This window comes from Apus apus, chromosome 3 (assembly GCF_020740795.1).
Source record: "Apus apus isolate bApuApu2 chromosome 3, bApuApu2.pri.cur, whole genome shotgun sequence".
In the NCBI taxonomy this organism is placed as follows: domain Eukaryota; kingdom Metazoa; phylum Chordata; class Aves; order Apodiformes; family Apodidae; genus Apus; species Apus apus.
Genome location: NC_067284.1, coordinates 48,860,819 through 48,883,727, shown reverse-complemented (window position 1 = coordinate 48,883,727; position 22,909 = coordinate 48,860,819). Strand labels below are relative to the sequence as shown.

Sequence of the window (22,909 nt, the reverse complement as noted above, 5' to 3'; positions counted from 1 at the left end):
ATAAACATCTGCATGTGTTCACTTGCAAAGCATTAGGAAAATCTAAGATACCTTCAAGTTTACCGATATACAGGTTTACTGATACAGGGGTTTATCCTGTAGAATGAAAAGCAAGCCATTTTCTACAATGAACACGGGATATATAGTAGGTCAGAGGACAGAATTAATAATACTTTTGTTGCATTTCTCTGTTGTTACATGCTTCATAGAGTATAAAAACATACATCAAGGGATAAATTTTAATGAAAATAAGGTAAGAATAATCAGCATTGCGTTAACAGTTTTAACGTGGCCAAGAGACTGAAAAATGATCTGGGGTAGGCAAGAAGGAATAACTCACAAGGAGTCATTGCAGAAAATAGTTATCTGGCGTTAATTTGGAGATCACATTCCCTAAAGTCATGTATGAACACTCAGCTATTGTTAAACACAGGTTGCAGCAGTCCCATTTTTATTTTAAGACAACTTTTCTCTTAAACAACTCCAACAATCCTGCTTTTCATTCTGCTCCTAGCTTTCTGGAAAAAACCTCTACTGGAGCTTTAATTTTTTGTGCTTGGTGTCAGCCAGAGGTGAACTGTTCTGGAACATCTGATTCAAACCCTCTCAGCTGATTCTGTGTTTTGGAAGGGAAAAAAAGGAGACAAAATGGAATATTCAACTTCAAGAATTATTATTTTTTTTTCATCAGTGAGAACTTTTAAGCAGCAGCATAAAATATCTCAGATGACATACACTTCCAGTGCATTATCTGGTGGAAAAAAGTCACAGCTGACCAGGCTTTCTAGACGAACAATGGTTGAGTCATCAGCAACTTCACAGAATCATAGAAAGCCAGGTTGGAAAGGACCTCAAGGATCATCTGGTCCAGCCTTAACAGAGCTCTAGGTGCTCAACAGACTGGTCTTTCAATTTTTGACATGTGCTGATCAGGTGGAAGAATCTGCTCTTGCAGTGTTGTTGAGAAGATTCTGGTTACTAAACTGCACAGCATTAAGGAATAGTCCATTGCTTATTGCTACTGCCTTGCTGTACATCAGCCTGGTTTCTTAAAATAAACTAGCACAAAAGGGTGTTGACCTTAATTATTTTGCTCAACAGCAGTTACATATATCTAAGAAGGGAAAAGAGACTGAAGACAATAGCCACTGCTGAGATAAATTCTTCCTTTCTTTACATGATGACGTTTAATATGTTAATTGAAACCATCTCTCTGTCCTGATTGCATTGGGATAAAATCTCCATTGGTGAATACAATCAATGGAGGAACACTGCAAGAGGACACTGGTTTTGTTCTGTTGTTACTCTCCATAACCCCATCCTTACAGGAGGTTTACCTTATTTATTTAAGTCCTGTTAGAAAAATAAATCCAAGAGAAAAAATTTAAATAATTAGCCGATATCCAACTATTAGCTAAAACAACAAGCCAATATAATTGGAAAATATGTAAAATCCACTGGCATCAAGAGGAATTTTTTAATGCCTTAAAAAAAAAAAAGGATAGAGTTGAGTATAACCAAGTCATTAATACTGGAAGAATTCTAATTAATGTAGAGAGGAAGAGAAATAAGCTACACTGCTTGTGAGTGGCAAAGCTTCGTAATGTTTACAAATTACTCCTAGACAAGAGAAATATCTCCCTTTCTCCCAGGTTATTGCTGCAAAGTCCATGTTTTCACAGAAGTAAAAGCAATCTACTAACCCAGGGTACAACGCAGTGTCTGGAGTAGAACATACAGCACAAGTTCTGCCTCTAGCAGTCTGGTGACAAGGACTAAACTATGATAAGGGATAGTGAAAGCCATCATCCAGCTACAGAAGGATTCCTTAAGTTAATGACTGAGAAGGACAACTGTTAACTCTACTCAAACATAGGTTCAGAGAAAGTGAAAGGGGCAGGTGTTGCTGAGGCAGGCATCAGTGCTGTCAGCACATGCCCCTTTCAGGCACAAAGGGAACCCAACAAGCTTACAGCTCTAAAGCAGTTACATATACTGCCTCCTCCTGTTGTCTGCTTTGAACATCTTTCATCAGCAGGGGCAGCACTAGTGGATACGGAAAAGCTACTCAGCTTCTTCAGTGCTAGCTTGATACATTAACCTAAATGTTTAGTCAAAGTGGCTACCTATCAGTTCCTGAAGGTCTGTGGGCTTTCCTCTGTGTGCTACCGCTGATGGTATCTTCCAGAAAAAGGGCAGGGAGGACAGATGAAGAAAGCAACATTTTTAATTGCTGTGGGTGATCCCACAAAGATAAGTTTAACCACTGACACCTCCAACACACACAGGAGCTCAGGAAATGAGCAGTCCTAGAATGACTGGGAGACACTTCCTGCAATTGTCTTGCTCAGAGAGAACAGTTCTCAATGCACTCACACAGAACACCCTGTTCTAAGCTAGGCTGCTGCCCTCAAGCACCAGACATTATATTACAAGAAGGTGGATGCATACAGTATACATGTTAATTTTAAAAAATGTTTTATTTTTACACAACATCTGTTCAGCTTTGCAGTCTCTCTTGAGACCTTGGCCATAGCCACAAGCCTGTTGTCTTGTTTCTAGAAGGAACCTCCATGTTGTTCCCTACATACTCCATCCTACCCTCTCCCATTTTGTATCAGGATGTCTGCCTTTGTAGCCGCACTGTAACCTGGGTCAACAAAATAATCCTTATAAAAATCACTGATTTTGAGAGGGAGATATTTTTCAGCAGATCAGTTTCCTCATCTAGCTCACTGGGTGGCCACACAAATGCTTGCCCCTTGACCACAAGGACTGCAAGCTCCCTTTAAAAAAGTTTGGATACTTTGGAACAAATTCCCCAAATGCCTAAAACCAGTGAATACTGAATTCCCTCCCACGTTTACCTTTACTCTTCAAGTCTTCATCTGGCTCATAGGTCTCAATTATCTGCATTGCTCTTTTTGTGTCATAAAAGGGAAATAAAATTTCATTGAGGCGAGGATCTCGTTGATGCTAAGGTTAGAAAACAATGGAATTCAGCAAAACAATATAGTGCATGGCTATCATCCAAAAGCATTTCATTACTGCAGATGAGAAAGAAAGAAGTGGACATTTAAAAAAAAAAAAAAAAAAAGAGCCCTACAACTTACAGACTATTCAACTGTAACTTTAGCTTTAGACAGAAAATGAACCTTATCTTTCATAAGAAACCTAGGTGGTTTGATTATAAAAATATTCCAAAAAAACAGTTCAGTGAAATTGTATAACTAGTCTTACTCTTGCTTATTCAAGAAAAGAGTGACTACATGTGGCATACATGCAAATGAAATGTTGAAAATAAATAGCTAACTCTTATTTGTAAATTCTCTCTCTTCCTATTTTTTATAGGCCATGTAAACTGACAGACTTGATGGCACTGTAATCACCTCTGCAAAAATGCATGTCTTCAGCAATACCTACAGGTAAAGTAAAAATTAGAAGTATGATAAAGCTATACTATAGATACAGAATTTGAAACTTAAATTTAAAAACATGCAACTACTGATGGTTATTTGTGAATTGTAGAAACATCGTTTTATTAACTACCCAAAAAACCAGCATAGGTTCTTAGAAGAAATATGTAAAACTTCAAAGAGCTTCAGTATCATCTTCTCAATTCACCATAATTTACAATATTAGGATTTCACAAGATATTTGGATACAATTTAGCAGTGATTTCTAATACACTATTAAAACTCTGAGTTTTTAAGTTTTCACTTAGTACTAAGTGTAGTACTCACTACACTTATGTAGTGTGCTACATAACTTTCATTTTTCTCCATACTGGATTAGAGCTGCACACTGTGTGCCTGATTCTCCATTAAAAGAAAATTTAAAACAGAATTGAACAGAGTAGTGGCATGTAAGCAGATGTAATAAAACAAATAAATAAACATGACTGTGAAAACACTCTTTTACCCCACTAGGTGCACAGTTTTCAAGCTTTAGTTGAAGCAGAATTTAGAAATGCAACAGGCCATCCCCATATTGGTGGTGAATAATTTGGAGTGGGAAGGATGGTGTTGATATGGCTTGGCACAGCATTATCAGCATTTGCTGTAATTCCTTATGTATAAACTTTTTGACATTTTTTTTCATGAAAAAAAAAAAGGAATGTCCAATCAAAAATAATCACTTGCTCTCTTTTCTTACAATCAGTACACTGGTGCATGTGCTTAATTAATTTCAAGAAATTACAACCAATGCCAATTTAGTCATGCAATTCAGGAGGGATCTTTCAAGTAATGCTACTGACAGTCTGCAGCATCTAAAATACAGCAGTTTCATTCACTACAGATTGGCTGTCTGGATATCTAAGTAAAACTCAGATGAAATATGATATGAGAGCAGATGGATGCAGGACAACTTGCTAAGCAGCACACAACAGTAACACAACACTGGCATGCAACAGTACAGTCCACTTGTGGCAAATGACAAGCTTTATATCATCAGTGACAATACACCACTTCAAAAAATTTTAAGAAATTATAGGGAAGGTTCTTGACTCAAGAAAAGTGCTCTTCCTCACTCTCTTTCTTCTACAGTTAGTCTTTATCAAACAGAAGAAAATAAATAAGACAAAGCAAAAAGTCTTCTCTTGAGAAAGGGTTCCAAAGTTACTGGAAAGAGCTAAGAGCAAAATATTCTTGTTGCAATGAACATTGCTCATGATCAAGTTTCCATTTGAACAAACATGTCTTTATGTTTAATAAATAAAGTAAAATCAACAACTGATGAAGTTTTACTATTAAAAAAAAATAAATGGAAGAATGCTTACTAGCGTCTCTTGGGAAAACATCCTGCACTACTGAGCTTGTTGGCACTGGAAAATGGTAACACGAAAGCTGGCCAAAACTAAAAGCATTAAGTTTTCACCTAGAAAGACAACATGTCCCGGGACTAATTGTGTATGGTCAACAAAGTTGCATTTGACTGCTCTTGGTGCCATATTAGCCAGGACCTCCTTACAGTAGACATTCTTAACCGTATGAGGGTGACCCATCTAAAAGCATGGAGAGAAAGAAAGAATGCCTGGCCTCCAGTCTCTTGAGTGGATACAATTGAGATGCACAATAGTTATTAATCTGTTGCAACCAATCTGGTCATTTCAATTTGTCCTGTGCAGCAGTATGAAGGGTGTCCTTTGGCAGAGATCAAAAACAGAGGGAGATGGAAAAAGCAGGCAAGAGAGTGGGAAGGAGGGAAGAAGGAAGACCAAGGAAGTGGGAAAGAAGGGGGACAGTGGGGAAGAGAGGGATAGGAAAGTATCTCCTCATACCTCCTTCCCAGGAGAAAGGATGAGTCCTGGTCATACTACTGAATTTCCATTTTGACAGTTACTTGGCTTATTAATTTATTGCTGCAAATGAATGGCAGGAGCAAATCTCAATAGTAGTGATCTCAGTTCTTTTTCTACTACATTTCTTCTTTCAAAATTTGACTTAAAAAAGAAGATCTAGACAAAATACTCAGTGTCTGACAATAATTAAATTTCTAAAAACTTCCCAGAAGCTTTAATACTGATACACAAATCAGCTGTCAGCCAGTAGCATTTAAAAGTCAAATACAGACAGCAGTCTGGAAAAACTCCAGGAAAGCAGCTCACTCTCCACTCACACTCAGTAACGTATCCTCATGCTCTCTGAAAACCCTGTAACACTTTAAGCTTCTACAGCATGCCTTGGACGTTACTGAATTCAAAATAATGTAGGTTAAAGACTCTCATGATGACTTGCTCTGCCAAGTAACTCCCTTCTCCTATATAATGATAATAATATTTTTATATTTTCCAGCATTAAACAGCACTGCTAATTGCAGTGTTGGCGAGCTGTCAAGGGGACAGAAATGATGACTTCAGGAGAGAGATTCTGGGTCATGATCAAAACTTCAAGCTCTGTTTGGAGACCAAATGACCTCCAGCACAGAGATAAAGGCATTAGTTTCAGTCATTAGAACGAACATCCTACTCCATAAAACCACTTGACTAATTTTTCCCAGCTCTGGTCACAAACAAAAGGCTCAACTACAAGATTTCCAATTGCAAAATGTGTGGTGTCAGTAAGAAAGTAGCCAGCAAGATGCATCTTTCTGCAGTACTACCCATAAATAAAGCTTCTAATGATGTAAAAAAGAACTGCTAAGACAGTACGAAACTGAGAGCGCAACAGTTCAATGCTAATTTGCTAATCAGTTAGTGGAGATAACCAGGAAGTTCTTACAATTACTGGCAGCTTTTGCTCAGAAGCTTGGGAAGCACGCTTCAAACTAAAACAACGACAGAGATCAATTTTAAAATAATGACAAAGTAGTAATTTACTGAAAAATGAGGATTACCACACAAAAAATGAGAAGCTACTATCGTTCAAGGTGGGGACAGGGCTGTGTGCTTCAAGCAGTGAAGTCTATCTATCCCTACAAGTGAACTGATTGCTGAGGTACTTTAAGGAGATAATTCCTAATTTAAATCACATTATCCTTTCTCTCTTCAATGCAGAAGCAAAAATGGCATGCCTTAGCTATGACTCCAGTCCTGCAAACATTTAGACACTGAACTTTGTAAATAGCTGTGACAAATGAACATCTTACAGTAGTAAGACTAAGCATGTGCTTCAATTTGCTAACAGAAAGAACTACATGGACATGAGCTGTAGCTCCAAGTATGTAACCATTAGTCCTGAGGCTGCTAATCTTATAATTATCTTTTCTTTTTGAACACTTTTTGTACATTTAATTCAGTTTTGGTGAAGAGTAAGGCATACACTCCCTACTTAAAAAGAAAATCACATTGTGTGTTTGATACATCAGAAAATTAATGCTTGAATCTTCATATAGCAGTATCAGATATATAAATATGTATATAGAAGAGTAGATTTATACCTAGTAAAATAATTTTAGATGAAGATCATGCAGAGAGGTAAAGCAGCTATCCATGTACCAGATTACAGGAATCTATTGGTACGAAAACAAGTCAAATGTGCCTATTTTCCATGTGCATGTTCTTGTCAAATCTATATAGTGCATTTATTGTTGCAATTACGAATGAATCAGTCTTCTATAATTAAATGTACTTTAGGAATAGGAAAAAGAACCAGCCCCACAGTGTTTATTGAACTACTTTGCACACTCATGATGTTTTTAAGAAATACTAAATACTCTTGCCAACAGCTGTATTCTGGAAATAAGTCAATAAAACATTTCCTCTTATTCTGCACACACAGTATTTTAAAAATCATAGAAAAACTCTTAAAATAACCTCTTAGCTCTTAGATTTGTAATAGATTGAAATAATACTGTGGAGAAGAATCAAAACACTGCTCATAAAAGCTTAGTTCATTCTTTCCATTAGTCAGAAGGATCAGCAGATATATTTCTTTGTGGCCTACAGGTGAAGTAATTGCTTCTAATAAAGTGTATTTTAATTGAATCTGCACTGAATGTAACAGTATAAAATGTATAAAACATACATAACATACAACAAAACACAACAGCAAGTAATCAACAGATGCAATCTGCAAAGCCAACATGTAGAAAGCACAACAACATACAAGGTTGGAGCTGATTTTTGCACCTGGATGTTACCATAATGGAAAGATCAGCGGATCAAAAGCATAGCAAATAATGGCATGATTCATGCAATGGAAAGATTGGAAGAAGCAAGCCACTGCAGACAGACTTGTATGGTAGTTAATGTATGAAAAAGCTTACTTCATTTAGAAAGCTCACTAATTGGTCTACCGTTAAATAATCAGTTTTGTCTCCATTGCTGAAAAGAAATTTATTAGAGAACGTAAGTTTTCAGATATGATGCTACAGTAGGTATGATTTACATGTTGACATTGTTGATACTTTTAAAACCACCTACTTTCTACCTGAAGTAGCTCTATCTCAAAATGAACAGTCACAGAAAACATAATAACTGTCTATGCTTGGCAGTCTATCTCCCATACTTAACAACCTATAACTTAACAAACGTTACTTAATAAAACAAGTAAGTCCTCCAGCTGAGAATAAACTGAGGGAAGAAACTTTTTAAACTTTAAATTTCTTATTTAATTTAATTAGTTCACATATTGTGTTAATCACCTAAAGGAGCAAGTTAAAATTACAGTAGTTAGTAAAGCCAATGCAAAAAAAAAAAAAGTTCCAGGTGCTTCCTCTAACTCATGTAAAAGTTGCTCTAAAATACAGAGTGAACTTTTACATTAACAACCTGAGAGGGAAGGAGGGGGAAAACATAGACTTGAGTTTCTCTTAAAATACTGCTGATGCTACTAGGATTCAAGGTTAGATAATCTGCAGTGTTCTGTCACTATTAGATATGGACTAAAAATATAACAAAATGAGTTTAGAGCAAGCTTATATTAAATTTGAACTTACATCTTCTTAAAGAGGTCCTCTATGTCAGTTCGGGGACATATCTTTTGGGTGAGCTCATAAAATTTCTCGTAAGTAAATGCTGCAGGCTCAATTTCATCGTTCTGCAACAAAATGCAAAGGTACATTTATCCAGCAAAAAAGAGCTTATGTGCCCTTTTCCAAGAATGTAACTTATATCAGAAAAAGCAACCAAGAACTGTTTTAGCTCTTTACCTAGTTCATGCTTACCTAGTTTCTTTTTTATTTTCTGAAAACAGTTCTTAATCAATCTTTATCATAGATCTGTTTGATGTACATATAGTCTGACCTCACAGTAACATTAATTCTACATAAACACAGCATTGGAAAACATGCTTTTGTTGCCTTCTGAAGCTTAAAAAAACCCCAATAGTCCAAAATAGAGTACAAACTTCAGGATACTTATACTGAAGCCACAGAATATTGAGACAAAGTCCCGGGTTTGGTGAAATGGCTTTAAAAAGCAAAGCAACTCATAGAGAGGCATGAGGGAGGGAACACATTCACGGCCTCCTCTGAACAAAGTAAGCACTGAAGCAGTGAGCACCTACAGTGATGAACAAGTTACTAGTTAACAATAGGCTTGTTTTTGTGTGATGCAAATTACTTCAATCACAGCTACAAATGTGAATGATTCATCAAGTTATTAGTACACAAAAAAGTTAAACAAAATGAATAAATACCTTTCCACTGGGAAGACCTAATTCCTTAAGTGCCTGAAAGATCACTTTTTCTGTTTTACCTGATGCAAAGGTTCTGGTAATGCTGAAACAAAACAGTGGGGGGAAAAGGAAAAATGTTAGTCACTTTTTAAACAATCACTTCTCTCTCTCTTGCTTTTACTGCCAACATTTTCCTCTGGCTTCAACTGATGAATGTAAGCATCTTCCAAGTAACAGTGCAGTTGAAAAAGTGCTCTAAGCTTCACAGAGCAGCAGTGCTCTGCCTGCAAGCTATCCATTAGAAAATACATCAAAATAACAAACTACTAAAAAACAGCGTGGGTTTTTTTTCCAATATACTTGGATACAAAGCCATGCAAAGCATCATTGTGTTGGCTCTTTTAAACTCTATGCATAGATAAATGACTGTGTTTAAAAAGTAGCAGATTGTACAAGTGAGGAGACTCACTTCTCCAGCTATTTCTGCTTGTGGCATCTTCCCTTCCCTTCCAAGCACTAACCTATGCCTCCCAGCTGACCCACAGATAGCCATGAAATATTCGCTTCCTCTTTCCTCTTCACGCAGGTGATGCGAGCAAGAGCCTCCCACGTGCATGTCAAATGTCATTCCCTGCTCCCTCACTAGCTCCAGTGCTCACACCTCCTTTGAATGCTTCCTCAACCTTACGAATATCCAAGTTCTCAACACTATGCACAACTAATTTCAGTTGGTCTCAGCTACCACTCAAATATTGCCACCGAACTGATTAATATCCACCTCCTTCCACAAGAGAGGAGTGATTTCACCATGCACAAGACTGACAAACTGCTTTCACTTGAAATTAAATACACCAAATCAAAGCTTAGCTATTTGGTATGATCAATGTGAAAGTGTTTGGTCTATTTTTTTTTTTTCCATTTGAGATGAGTTTCTGTTACTTCTAACTATGGAAAAGCAGATCCAAACTTGACAGCTCTCCTTCCTTCTGTTTAGGGTCTCAGCTGAAAGGATGTGTATCAATCTCGAGAGAAAAACTTAATTCTATAACCAGTATGAATTTCTAATACTAACAAAAGCTGTACATTGGGAAAGCCTCTACAGTCGTCTGATAAGAATATGTTGTTCTTTATCAAGTGAGACAAACATCTGGTGAGACTTTTACTTATCTCATGCATACTAAATAATTTCACATGGGGAAGATATGAAACAAACTGTTGCTGTTGTTGCCATAGCAATTCACAGTTGTTTTACTCTCCAAAATACTCTAAACTGCCTATGTAAATATTTTCATACTAAAACAATTAAGATCAAGAAGCCAAAGATCTAAATGATAAAATAATATTTTAATAAATCTTGCACTTTTTTTTTTCCACTGGGCTCTTAAAACACTTAGATTTCTATGTCCCTATTTTGGCACCTAAATAAGTTATTTAGTTTTCCCATAGCTGATAAGAAATGAGATGTTTTCACTAAAATACAGACTGAGTTTAACTTGTTTGTTACAAAAATCTCAGGCATCTATTTTTCTACTAATTCTTAAAGACAGAGTAGTGTTAGCTCTACAATTTACAAACCTGTAAAAATTCTATGCCTGTTCTAATGAATTGGGTCCCAATAATAAATGTCATGTAAAACACGTAATATTGGCATAAGTAATTAATCAGAAACTGTGAGCCAAGATTCCATGGCTGCAGGGAGCTTATTTTTGATGCCAAACTATTTTTTATTTCAGCAAAGATGACAGCAAACATAGCAGTAATTTGTAATGAGAGCAGCAGTCTAGAAAAGACTGCATGAATAAAAAAAGATTGTAAAAATACATCATGACACTTTCATTTTGCTAAGGATATTTATTGTAAATAAAACTACTTTTCCCTCTCTCAGCAGAAACTTAAACCTCACAGATTTACATTCACCTTGCTGTATGCCTTGGAAGAAAACTGGGCTACTTCAAACACAAGCAAGTTACTGGTTGCCAGATACCTATAGCTGCTTACTCCTCATGTTCTACAGTGGTTTGGGGCTTTTTATGGGAATATGTCAATGTGCTTCCTCATAAATATTTAAATTTCTTCCCAAATCTGGGACTGAGGCCTATGAATCTATGGTGCTTGTTGATGGATTAAATTACTTACTTCAGACCTTCACCACTTTCCAACCATTACTTCAGAAAACAAGCCAATATAAACTGTTCAAATTAAACAGGTGTAACTTGCACAGGTGGAAAATCCATTTTTTGCCAATAGAAAGCTGCAGAAACCAAGTTGAATTAAAAAAAACGCCACACCTGACCTTTTTAATAATCATTTAGAGTAATGTTAAAAGCTGAAAATATAAAATATCTTCCCGAATACCCTGCCCTTGTAAGATCTGTATATGTAGTTTATCAAATCACAGACGAGAAATCTGGTGCTCTCCTAAGGTTTTCACATTACCGACTGTCAGAATTTCTTCTCTCCCAAATATATTAGATTGATTGTAATAGATACATGCCTCAGAGTAAATTAAACCCCAAAAGTAGCTGAGAAGAACCTTCATGACTCTGCAAGCCCCAACTGTATTAACATTTATGCCATTTACCACCAACAGCCTAAGGAGCTTTACCTTCTCAAGATTCATCATTCCCTATGGCCATGTGCTAGCTGTAAAAATCTGTCTCAAACCTGAAAAGAAATTCAAGGAGCTCTGATTTCCCAGGTGAGATTTTTTTTTTTCCTTTTCAGTGTTTTACTGCACTTCTGTGTAAAAATGAACTAAAGGTGATCTTGTGATACACATTCCTAAAGCCTAATTCTCTTTCTGGAGAGTAACCTTCTTACCTGTATCCCCCGAGCTTCAGCAATTGCTAGACAGGACCCCGAACAGCAGGCAGTGGCGGAGATTTGATGAAGCAGGGCTGACTAGATGTTTTGTATTTAAAATTTACTACAAGGACTTACGATTACAATGTTTTGTATTTTAAAAAGTGCAACATAGGAAGGACTGACCATATCAGTCTGGATATCAGTTGAAGGAGAAGCTTCAGTGGTTTCAACCCATGCAAAAGGTTACTGAGGGGAGCCTTGAGTAAACAGTGTGAAACTTGGTACATCTTGCACAGCAAAGCCATTCTGCCCACATTTCCTGGTGCTTCCTGGCTTGCCTTCCTCATCCACATATCCTTCTCCTTACACATTTACCTCCTTCTGTTCCCTCTTTTCTCTCCATGCTCCTTCTCTGCCCTAAGTGTTGGTAGGAAGAGGAGGGAAGCAATGCAGTACCCCCAGTCTCAGGCTGTTCAGTGAGAGACACTTGGGTGCCTGTGTCCCACGTCATGGTAAATAGCTGTTGCTGGATCAGGCTGCTCTCAGGATCTTGCCGTCCTCCATCAGAGCTTTGATTCACCCTCTTTTCCAGTGTAGGTCTATAGAATAGACTGATTTTTTTCCCTTCATGCACATTCCTCCTCTACACCCTTCCTCCAGCCTCTCACTGACATCTCTCCTAGTCCTTCCAGCAGGTGACAAAGCACTCCCTGGATGAGCCCTAAAAAGTTGCCACATTTCACCCCCACCAACATAGCTCATTCCTTGGAACACCGAGGTGTAAAGAAGATTCATCTTGTCTCTGCACAGCGAGGAATGGAACACCCTTACAAATTGATCCAGCAAACTACTTTTGCAACAAATTAAGCTCCTAGAGACTGATTTTCCATTTGCACTGGAAATAGTGCAAATTTGAGGAAACAAACTACTGGAACTGGAAACATTTTTAAGAAAAATTATTCAACTGTAAAAGCCAATCTAAATCCTCTACAATCAAAACTGCAGATATGGCAGGAAGATTTAATACACTGGAACCAGCAACATGTGGCCATGTCTGCATATGCAAATCAGTGTGCTGTAGCACAATGGAGAGAATTTATGCAAGGTAAAGTATTTCAAGGCAGAAACCATTTCAGACAAGCTAGTGAACTATAAATTCATACTGAGGAATAAAGCTGTAAGTTCAAACAGGCAAAAATCTCTAAAATCTTGAAAATGAATGTGGCCCTGTAGTATTGTTTCCTCATCTTTTCCCTTCTGTTGATATTCCTCATGGAACTTCCACACAGAAGGTGCCTCATGGCAGTTTAGTTGAAGTTTGAGAAAATAAGCCAGGGCTTTGCAGTGAGAAAGTTGAAAGATTAATACAGCAGCCTTAATACTGTTAAGGTGTCACTTGAGTCGTGAAACTAAAGAAACCTGAAAGGCAGCATGGCAGGTCCTTTGTCTTTTTGCAGATTATATAGATGCAAAATCATCTCTTTCCCTTGAAATAAATGTTCTGTGAGGCTCATCTTACAAAGTCCTCCTTCTTACTCCCTTCTGTGAGTTTTTATGAGAGAACACCATGCCCCAAATGTGTGTTTTTTACATACTGTAAAAAGAGGAAAGAAGCTCGATGTATCAGCAAGAATTAATTTCTAGAGGGGGGAGAATTACAGCCTAGCCAGAGAAGAATGAAAATTAGTAATCTGTAATAGTTAATAGCTGTACAGAAAGAAAGAAACTGTTCTACCTTTTCTGTTACTGATAACAACTAACCCAACAATTCATTTACCATGTGGAGAAAACCAAACAATATCCTGGGGGTTCCTATAAAAGCAAAAGTATTTTTGGCAGAACTGTATCTGAGTCTTTTACAAGGAACTACATTTTAAGACATACCTTTTTGTCCTTTATTTAACCAGCCTGCAAGTTTTTATGGTTCTTTTGATATGTGTTTTATGAAGTTTTACAATCGAAAAACTCATCCCAGAGTTTGAGAAAACTGATACTCTTACAGCTCTAACAGACTTTGAAAACAACTACAAGAACTTGTACTTTGATTACAATGGACTAAAAAAAAAATAAAATCGCTAGGCTGCTAAGAAGTCCTGCCTAGTTTACCAAGGTTTTACAGATGCGTTAGTAATAAAATTGATATTATATTTCATTATTAAGCCACAGAATTTTATTACCATTATACAACCAGCACCTGGTAAAACCCTGACTTTTCAGTTGTGCTTACCTCCGAACTGGAATTTTCCCATTTGTGTTCGTTAGAAAGGCCAGCTTCATCCAGCTGAAATTAAGAAGAAAGTGTTTTAAAATAAAATTTATTAAAATTGGGCTCTAGATACTTATATTATTGCCACATCAGTCGAAATTAGTACAAACAAAAATTGTTCTGCAATAAAAAACATTTTCTGTAACCTTTTAGTGCTTGAGGCACAGCAGTTTTGTAACTGTTAAGGCAAAAAGCAGCCCAAAAGAATCAGTATATCAATTAACAGCAGTGTGAAAACAAGAAAGACTCATGGGGTTTTGCTTGTGTATGCATCATTGAAAGAACAAACCAGTAAATACTTTTTACATACAATATCAGTAAATCAAATTAATAGTTATAAATTCTTTTGTAATTTCTTCTCGGCAGGTGACAGACACAGACTTGAGACCTTTTCTGGTCACAGCGAAAGATAAATCCTAAACTAATTTCTCATCATTTTTTAATTACACTGTTTTGTGATATTGAACTATGAAAACCAAATTTATTTATTTTTTTAATTCCAAGAAGGAAAATACAAGGGCAGAAAAATAAAGGGAAGGAAAGAAGCTAACTTACTGTTTCTTGAGACATGTCATTGGACTGACATTGTTAGCTCTAAAGTTATGTATGATGGATCCAAGCCCTTCTACCCATTGCTGAAAAACATGACAAGTCAGAAACACCAAATTAGGAAAACTGAAGAGGAAAAAGTAGGCAAGTTTATCTTGGGTGAAGGCTCTTCTTCCTTGCAGCTACGGATAACCTTACTAATCTGAGTTGTGGAAAAAAACCTGCACACTTCACAGCCTGTAATACCACGGAAAAGCCCAGCCACATTTCACGTAGTACTATTTCATCCTTCACTAAACAAAGTGATTGTGCTTTCCATTCTTCCAAGTATTACATGTAGCATCAGTGCTGCTATTAAAACAGTTTACTGCCAGCAAAGGCAAGCAGTCCACTGATTGATTTATTAAGCCTTCTATTTATAGCCTGTATAAACATATGCCTCCTTTTCAGTTGCGACTGGCCACATCAGTTATTAAGCAACATTATACAATATGTGACGACATATTTAACAAGTCCAGTTTTAGAAAAGGAATTAAACAAAATATTAATAGGCTAGAGCAAATCACAGGGAGGCAGAACACTTGTTCTGTGATACTGATTTCATCTAACACCCTGTTACATATTCAAGTCTTGCTTGCTTTCTGGCTTTCATCCTTAAAAGCAAAACATTCCAGTAATCACTGGGATGACTTTCAGCCAGCAGCAGTGTTACAACACTTACTTATGTAATTCCTTTTCATGGACATATTTTTTTACTATAGCTTGTACCTAGACTTTGCAGTCCTGTATATTAGAAGCTTAAGGATTAGGCTCTAGCATAAACACTCATTGATTTCAGCAAGAATCCTAGCAGGATAAAGCTATAGGAGGAAGAAAAAAAAATGACAGCACTACAAGCCAAGTTTGATTTCAATTATGCCATTGTAATGCTAGGATTACTCAACAGATAATTTACACTGTGGAACTGAGATGGGATTTGGTCTGCTGCTTAACATTAACCTTATGATCAAAGAAGCTTCTTGCTTCTGGCCAAATTCTGTGCATGCAGCTTGAACTGACTTGGGTAGAATCCAGAATTTGACACTTGGAAATAGATGTAGATGAGTATATTTTTGTTTTCATGAATGAGTGCTGTACATCTGCAAAACAGATGAAAAAAATCATCATTTATATAGGAGGAATACTAATGTCTTTGGAAAATGGCATATTGTAAATTGCAGGCAGTAAATCCCTATGGGTTGAAACAAGGTCTAACGTGTCTATTCAACAGATAAACACACTTAAGCAGACCCTTGCACTCATGACACACTAGAAGCACACGAAAAACTACTTTTTAAACAATAAATTGTTAATTGGACTGCCTTAAAAATCTATTTTGTTTTAGGAAAAGTAGCCATTTATTAAGACATTTATTAATTTTTAAATATTCCTTTTCAAATTATCCTTTTTAAGAAGCACTGCATAAAATATACATAAAATAGAGTAAGTATACATATGAGAATAATTTGAAAATAGAAGTCTAACCTATGAGAAAAGCTAGCATTTGGGGTTTTCTCTGGTGTATTTTTGTGCTTGAAAAATACCCACCAGTAACAGTCTGCCCCCTCATTTTTCTTTTCCCAACTGCATGAATAAAATGGCTTGGCAGTCACAGTATGGATGTACTGTCTAGATACATAAAACAAAGTTTGTGAGGAGAGATAATATTATTTATTAATACTAATAAAACTGGAAGCCACTGACAGACATAGGAAACATTAATCTTTTCCTACAAATGTTCCCTCGCCTAAGATGATACAGGAGCAGTGCTTGTGATAATTTCAGGATAAATGCCTGAAGAAGTCCTACATTTATTTCAGTCTCTTAGAACTGTGGAAATTCACTAACATCATTCAACTATTTAGCTTTGGGTTTTTGTGGCTTGATTTTGGTTTGGTTTGGGTTTTGTTTGTTTGGGTTTGTTTGTTTAACAAACAAAGTAAGATGTAACATTACTGCTTCACTCACATCATCACACCTACACAAAAAATTGTTCTCATACGATCTGGATTAGTCTGCAGTCCCTTAAAAGCTACTCAACCTTTCAACACTGACCCATAAAGTAAAATGGCACATGCACTGCACACAAAAACCCTTGCAAAATTCAGTTATGCAAAATGCATGTTGTGAATGTGCTTCAGTCTTTCAAAACTCCCACTTGTTCTGCTAAAAAGAAACATTGGTGCAGTACTGTCAATGTCACCATTTCAATAGAAAATAAATACACAGAGCTATTCTAACTTGAAGGCAACAGTTTTCAACTACACCAGATGTAACAACATGTAACATTTAAAAGCACTGAGTTCTGAAGCTACTTCAGTCCATCAAGAACAACTGCCAAAAAGGGAACACTGCTAGAAAAAAAAAGTATAGAGAAAAATCAACACATTAACCACTTATCAAGTAATTTCCTTGCAGGAATTCTCCTGATGATTCCTACTTTAGTGAACTCCCTAACATTTTTTTCAACAATAATGCTCTTTTCTGATATAGATGCCAAATAAGGAGCTGCATTCTCTTACACCAAAAGAGCACAGAACTACAGCCAAACACTGATAAACCACAAAAGCCTCACATCTCTGCTGGTACCACACAAGGGAGTAACTTAAGAGTCTCTGCCCATCTATGAAACATCTTTAGATTGGCACAATGTCCCATGGGCAAGACATGGCATTTTGAGAGACACGTTTTCCTCTCTGTTCCGTGCCACACAGCTGCAATACAATGTAGCATCTGGCTGCTTGTACTTCAGCTGGAGTTTGAAGCACTTTCTGGAGCATTTAATCAGATATTCCCCACGATTACCAGCTGGCCCCAAGTTAACTATGACTAAAAGAGCTTAGGAAAAGAAAAAGAAAACAGAACAACTTCTGGGTTGTGAACATACTATTAGAAGCAAAATGATGTGCGATGAAAAAAATTCCATATCCCCAGATTAATACACAGGCTCAATGCAAAACATTCAAACTCTTTGTCAGCTGGTCAACACAGAACATCCTTCCTAGCCAGAACAGTCTCCAAATAACAAATATCGTAATAATCACCTTTAAGGCACTGTGATCCACTGCACAGATATTCACAAAATATTCAAAGCTTGAACACATTGACAAATGTCAAGCTGGCAATATATTGCTTTCCTGACAATAAACCACTCCCAGATTCAATGTACACTTGTCTGATGACCTTGTGGGAGGGATTAAAGAAGAGCTCAGACTTTTCTCAGCTAACATTCTATGAAGAACACAGCAGCAGCCTTGCTTGTGTGCTAAGAGAGCACTCCTTATTCTACAGATGAAGCTAAAAGACCTGCAAATCTATGTAAGTTAACAGAGTTAAAGATCCTCAACTCTTCTTCCATACTCAGCATTTCCAAATCACTGCCTCTCCAAAGAAGGAAAATCCAATAACAAGATGAGATTCTGAAATGAGGTAGGTATGAAATGCTTCACTCGGGTCCTACAGAAAGTAGAGTTACAAAATGATTTTGATATAAATACAGAATATGCTTTCATTCTCACTGATGCTAGTGATAAATATCTTCAGATTTTCAAAATATGAATCCACCTTTACTCTGTCAATGTAACTCCTGAATGGCTCTATATACCAAGAATTCTTCCAGATCCATATAAAAGAGGAATCTGGTCCCTGCTACCTAATCCTAGAAAAACAATCACCGTGAAAGAAACAAAATAAAAAACAAGTGCATCTTGAACACAGACCCTTAGGCTGACACAAAACCTAAGTACCTTGAAGGCTGGAATATGCAAACTGTTTTTCTCTAACGATATCCAACATTGTGAAATATCTCTATGAGGAGAAGGTGCAAGAAAAATTGATTGAAGAAGCACTCTTTCAGCTTTTGAGGTAGTACTCAAATGCTCCTGAGGCACTTAGTGACATCGCATTAGCTGGGGTTCATCGAAGAAACACAGGGTGCACAGATAAATTTGACCTCTCAGCTCTCTTTTAGCCATCAACATCTCATTTAGGTGGGTTAAAAAGGGCAAAAATTATGAAAGACTACAAACCACTGTGACCTACAGCTCATGAAATTCTAGACAAGGTCATCCATGGCTTATTTACAGATGACGTCAGTATCATCCAGACCTCTCAAGATTTTTACCTTCACTTTTCCAGTGCAGTCTCTCCACAGTTGCACTCCATTCAAGCATTAGGGAAGCTGAGAAGGCAAGAAGGAACTGTCTTCTGAGTTTGGTACTCACTGCCTGGAATTGGCTGCCAGAGTCAAGGGCTTGACAGCATGAAGGTTCAGGAAACCCAGAGAAAATGGAACTGTGTTTCCCAGCTCTTGCCAAGACAGACATGGCCTGGCAGGGTTCCCTGGTACTTCATCCTCACCCAGCGGTGCTGTCACCAGTCGATGTCCCTCTCAACATAGATGTCTTGTAAGAAAGTTCTGGTTTATTAAAATTAGAAACTTGTGTGAGCTTCACCCCTAAATAGGCGACATGAGCTCTTCCTTGAAGTGAATTAGGAGTGTTCACATAAAGACCTCTGCCAGTAGGGCAGTGAGAACAGTACTTTCTGGCATAAGTGTGGAAGCTATCAGCTGGAGAGATGGCCCTTCCCAACAGCACAGCTGTATCTTGGGAAATAACTGTCAGGATAAACTTAACCCCGATACACAGTAATATTAAAGAATGTAAAAAGAGCCGACTTGACTTAGGTTAATCCTTTAAGTTATACTCCTTAATGCATTGCCAAAGTGGATGAGCAAAGATGACAACAAATCCAGATTTTGGGTTGCTGAACTACAACAGCTTTATTGGACATATGGCAACTTTGGATAGGCAGCCTACATGCCATACACTGAGGCCTCAGAGCAGCACTACTTTGCTTATGCACTAAGGAAATTTTCCCCCAAATACTCACTGGCCTTTCCAAATGTCCTAGATTGAGGAAAGCAGATTATCAGATTAGTAGGTCACAGAAAGTCCATCCAGGAAATAAAAAGGAAAAATACACACATATGGTCACACCTAATAGGTGTGTGTGTGCCTTAATTATATCTCACAATAATTTATATCCTGATTTTATCAGGATTCCAAACATCAGATTATAAATTCTACCTTCTACAGTCACACACTACTATCACAGTGGACTTGCTTTAGAAATGGACTGTAACAGCTGCTTGCAATCAGAAACAAGAGTACACCCTATTTCTTGGTGGTTTTGTTTTAAGAGTGGAAATGAAAACCAATTTCTCAGCTGAAAACACCAATAAAATCTAAGTAGAGAGAATGTAAATACCAGAGTTGGAGCTTGGAGACAAGTGGAGACATAATAAACACACTCTTGTTTTTGGAGTAGTTACACTTGCAGTTCTGTGATGGCTTGGCCAGACATGCTGAGCACATTGCCACAAGAGGCAGAGGGGTGTGGGGTTGCCCCAGTGCAGAGATTATGACGGATGACAACAGTCAGCCTGTGACAAGCCCTTCGGGGGAGAGAGGGTCCACCACTGCCCACAGCAGGCAGCAGCTCCCCACTAAGGGACTGTCCCCACACTCCGCCAGCCTGTCCTACCCACTTGACAGCACCTGCTTCCCACCGATACCACTCCTCCTAGGGGAAGCTTGAAGAAGCCAGAAACCATTAACCTTCTTTGTTGTGATTACTCAGTCCCATTATAACCCAGCTTTCAGTAAGTAACCAATACTTCTTGTGCAGTTGTAAAATACTATCTACAGAAGCAGAATACCTTTTTGCTATCTTTCTAGGCAGAAAGGTTCTGGGATTTTGTGTTTGGACCTGTCACCAAATTCCCTTGTTTTAAAGGATCCCAGTAGGGTACTAACCAATCCTTGGTTTATCTGAGGAAGGAACAAAAGATCTACAAGTAATTCTTGCCTTCCTCATAGCAACAGGGAGGGAAAACAGCAGAAATCACTACAGATACATCCCTTACACATACCTGTGCTGCTTAAGCTACAATCATTGCCCTTTCTTCTCCAAATTCTTGCCTCTGTCTTTTCACAAAGGGGGCTTACTATTTAAGGTGGAGTAAATCAAGACCCATTTTAAACTGCAGTTAGTAGCTGTATAGCTACTTTATGCCAGGTAAAGACTCATCCTAGAGGAGACTTACTCTGTCCCAGAATAAAGAAGCCTTCTTATCAGCAAACCAGGAAGAATTAAGCATGAAAAGCTCTATGGAGAGATAACTCCTAAAAAAGTTTATTTTGGCACAGAGGTGGAGTAGCCAGTTCATGTACTCACCAAAAACAAAAAGCCAATACAGTACAGGCCAAATGACTTCCCATATACTCATATCCCTGGCAAAGGCAGAGTTTTAGGTGCAACTTAGAAAACTCTACATTGTTTTTGGCGTGATTTACTTTACTGTCTCACTTGTGCCTAAAACTTACCAGATCAGATGGATCACCATTGTCAACAAGTCCTGGATATACATTTCAGTGGAAAGACTCCCAAAATGAAGGACTCTCAGAGCCTACCCACCAGCTGACTGCAGTATCACACAGCCTTTTGGGTAAGCATAGCAGTTAATGAAGCAGTAAATCTTTTAGACAATATAATTAACCCACCTGTTGTGGCAGTCTGTGTAACTGGGCAACATACTCCTCACAAACCAATGAGTCTAGAACAGTTTGTTGAGATCTAAGGTGGCTAAGAAATTTAACTCCAACTTTCTATTTTCAGAAGAAATCAAAGACACGGTTGGGTTAAGTATAAAAGTGAATGCTGCCACTATCTCCTTTTCTTTGCTGCTTACATGTTTTCAAAACATAGCTGTGGTATGTTATTTCCCTGAAAGCCCACTGAAAATGCACACAGTAAAATCTATTTCATGTACTTATGAAAGTTATACAAGTATTTACCTTTACTCAGTACTGCCAGTGTTCAAAGAGATACAGATCCAAAGCAGTGAAAAATGAACCAGGTCTGCCAAGGGATTTAGTGATGTTGCATTCAGCAAAAACATACTCAGTTTTAGAGAAGGGGATTTAGCAGATATGTGTTCCTGATCATTATTCAGTGGTTATCTCACAGGCAAAAGAGATTGTCATACACCACAAATACATACAATCAGAAAAGCAAAGTGTTTTCCACACAAAACAAATAATGCGTACTTTTAAAATGCCTTGCATTTCTGTATCTAAGGTAGGAGCATCCTACCAGTACTCTGGATCAAGTTTCTCAGAGCACTTTACAGCAGACAGATGGAGCATCAGGCCTTGGCAGGGCCACAGAACTTGCATTATGAACTGAATCTTTAGCTCTCAAGAATGATGACATGTAAAAAAACACCATTTTTTTCTTAAGACTGTTCCATGTCAATGGGAAACAGAAAATAACCCCAGTACACTGGAATCCACTTAGCTGCAGAGAATTTTCCTTCCTGCTTTTGTCTTTTCAAATAATATGAACCATTCAATACAACTGCGTTATTGCTGAACAAAATTTTGGTGGGGTGAGCTCCACCCACCAGAAAAATGAAAGTAATTTAACTTCTCTTCAGTATCCCTGTGGGTTACAGATGCACTGCAGAACCATCACATATCATGCAGTGATACTAAACAGTTGAGGGAATGCTGAGTCCTATATCTAATGATCTCGGTGACAAATCACCATGAATGCAGAGTCTGACAGAGTAACTATTTCCTTTCACCATGGCACACCAATATGTTACGGAATGCTCCAAATGGATGTTTGCTGTCCTTTGGTAGGCTGGGGCAGCAGACAGTAAACCAGCCAAGCAGGCTGACTTAATCAGGAAAAACAATCAAGTACTGCTGAAGAGCTCTCCTTTTTTTAACTCCCCAACACTGATAAATTGTGAAATACCTTGGCTATTTCTGTGTTTTCTGCTACCATGAAAGTGAAGCTGATGTTCACCAGATCTGTGCCACTGCAAACACAAACTATCCGTCCTTCCAACTCATTTTCTGATTTTCCAACAGCCTCAAGTGCAGTTAGTATTTTGGGATCCTGTTAAAAAGAATAAATAACTTGTTACATTCCCAAACTTTTGTAATGCAACTCACTATCATTAAGAGGCACTTCCATCTCCATATACTTTGTCAGTCATCTTAAATGAGTGCTTTCACTTAGAACTATTTATTGTGTGTAAACCTTAAAAAATGAATATATTCTAACAATGAGGAGCATGATCATGAGACTCCAGAAGTAAATTAAGTACTTGTAATAT

At 37.6% G+C, this 22,909-nt stretch overlaps 2 protein-coding genes across 6 annotated transcripts in view; both read right to left on the bottom strand.

The window, feature by feature from the left end:
- Nucleotides 1-22,909, bottom strand: part of PLCB4 (phospholipase C beta 4) — a 184,804-nt gene that overhangs the window by 63,028 nt on the left and 98,867 nt on the right. For all 5 annotated transcript variants that reach the window (XM_051615381.1, XM_051615380.1, XM_051615383.1 and 2 more), the window contains 7 exons: nucleotides 22,546-22,689; nucleotides 14,686-14,765; nucleotides 14,092-14,145; nucleotides 9,081-9,162; nucleotides 8,380-8,480; nucleotides 7,708-7,765; nucleotides 2,868-2,976 (listed from right to left, as the gene is read on the bottom strand). In XM_051615381.1, the coding sequence (XP_051471341.1) occupies nucleotides 2,868-2,976; nucleotides 7,708-7,765; nucleotides 8,380-8,480; nucleotides 9,081-9,162; nucleotides 14,092-14,145; nucleotides 14,686-14,765; nucleotides 22,546-22,689 (628 nt within the window). The remainder of the gene's footprint in view (nucleotides 1-2,867; nucleotides 2,977-7,707; nucleotides 7,766-8,379; nucleotides 8,481-9,080; nucleotides 9,163-14,091; nucleotides 14,146-14,685; nucleotides 14,766-22,545; nucleotides 22,690-22,909) is intronic.
- The window catches only part of LOC127382866 (1-phosphatidylinositol 4,5-bisphosphate phosphodiesterase beta-4-like), a 290,239-nt gene that overhangs the window by 168,478 nt on the left and 98,852 nt on the right, over nucleotides 1-22,909 (bottom strand).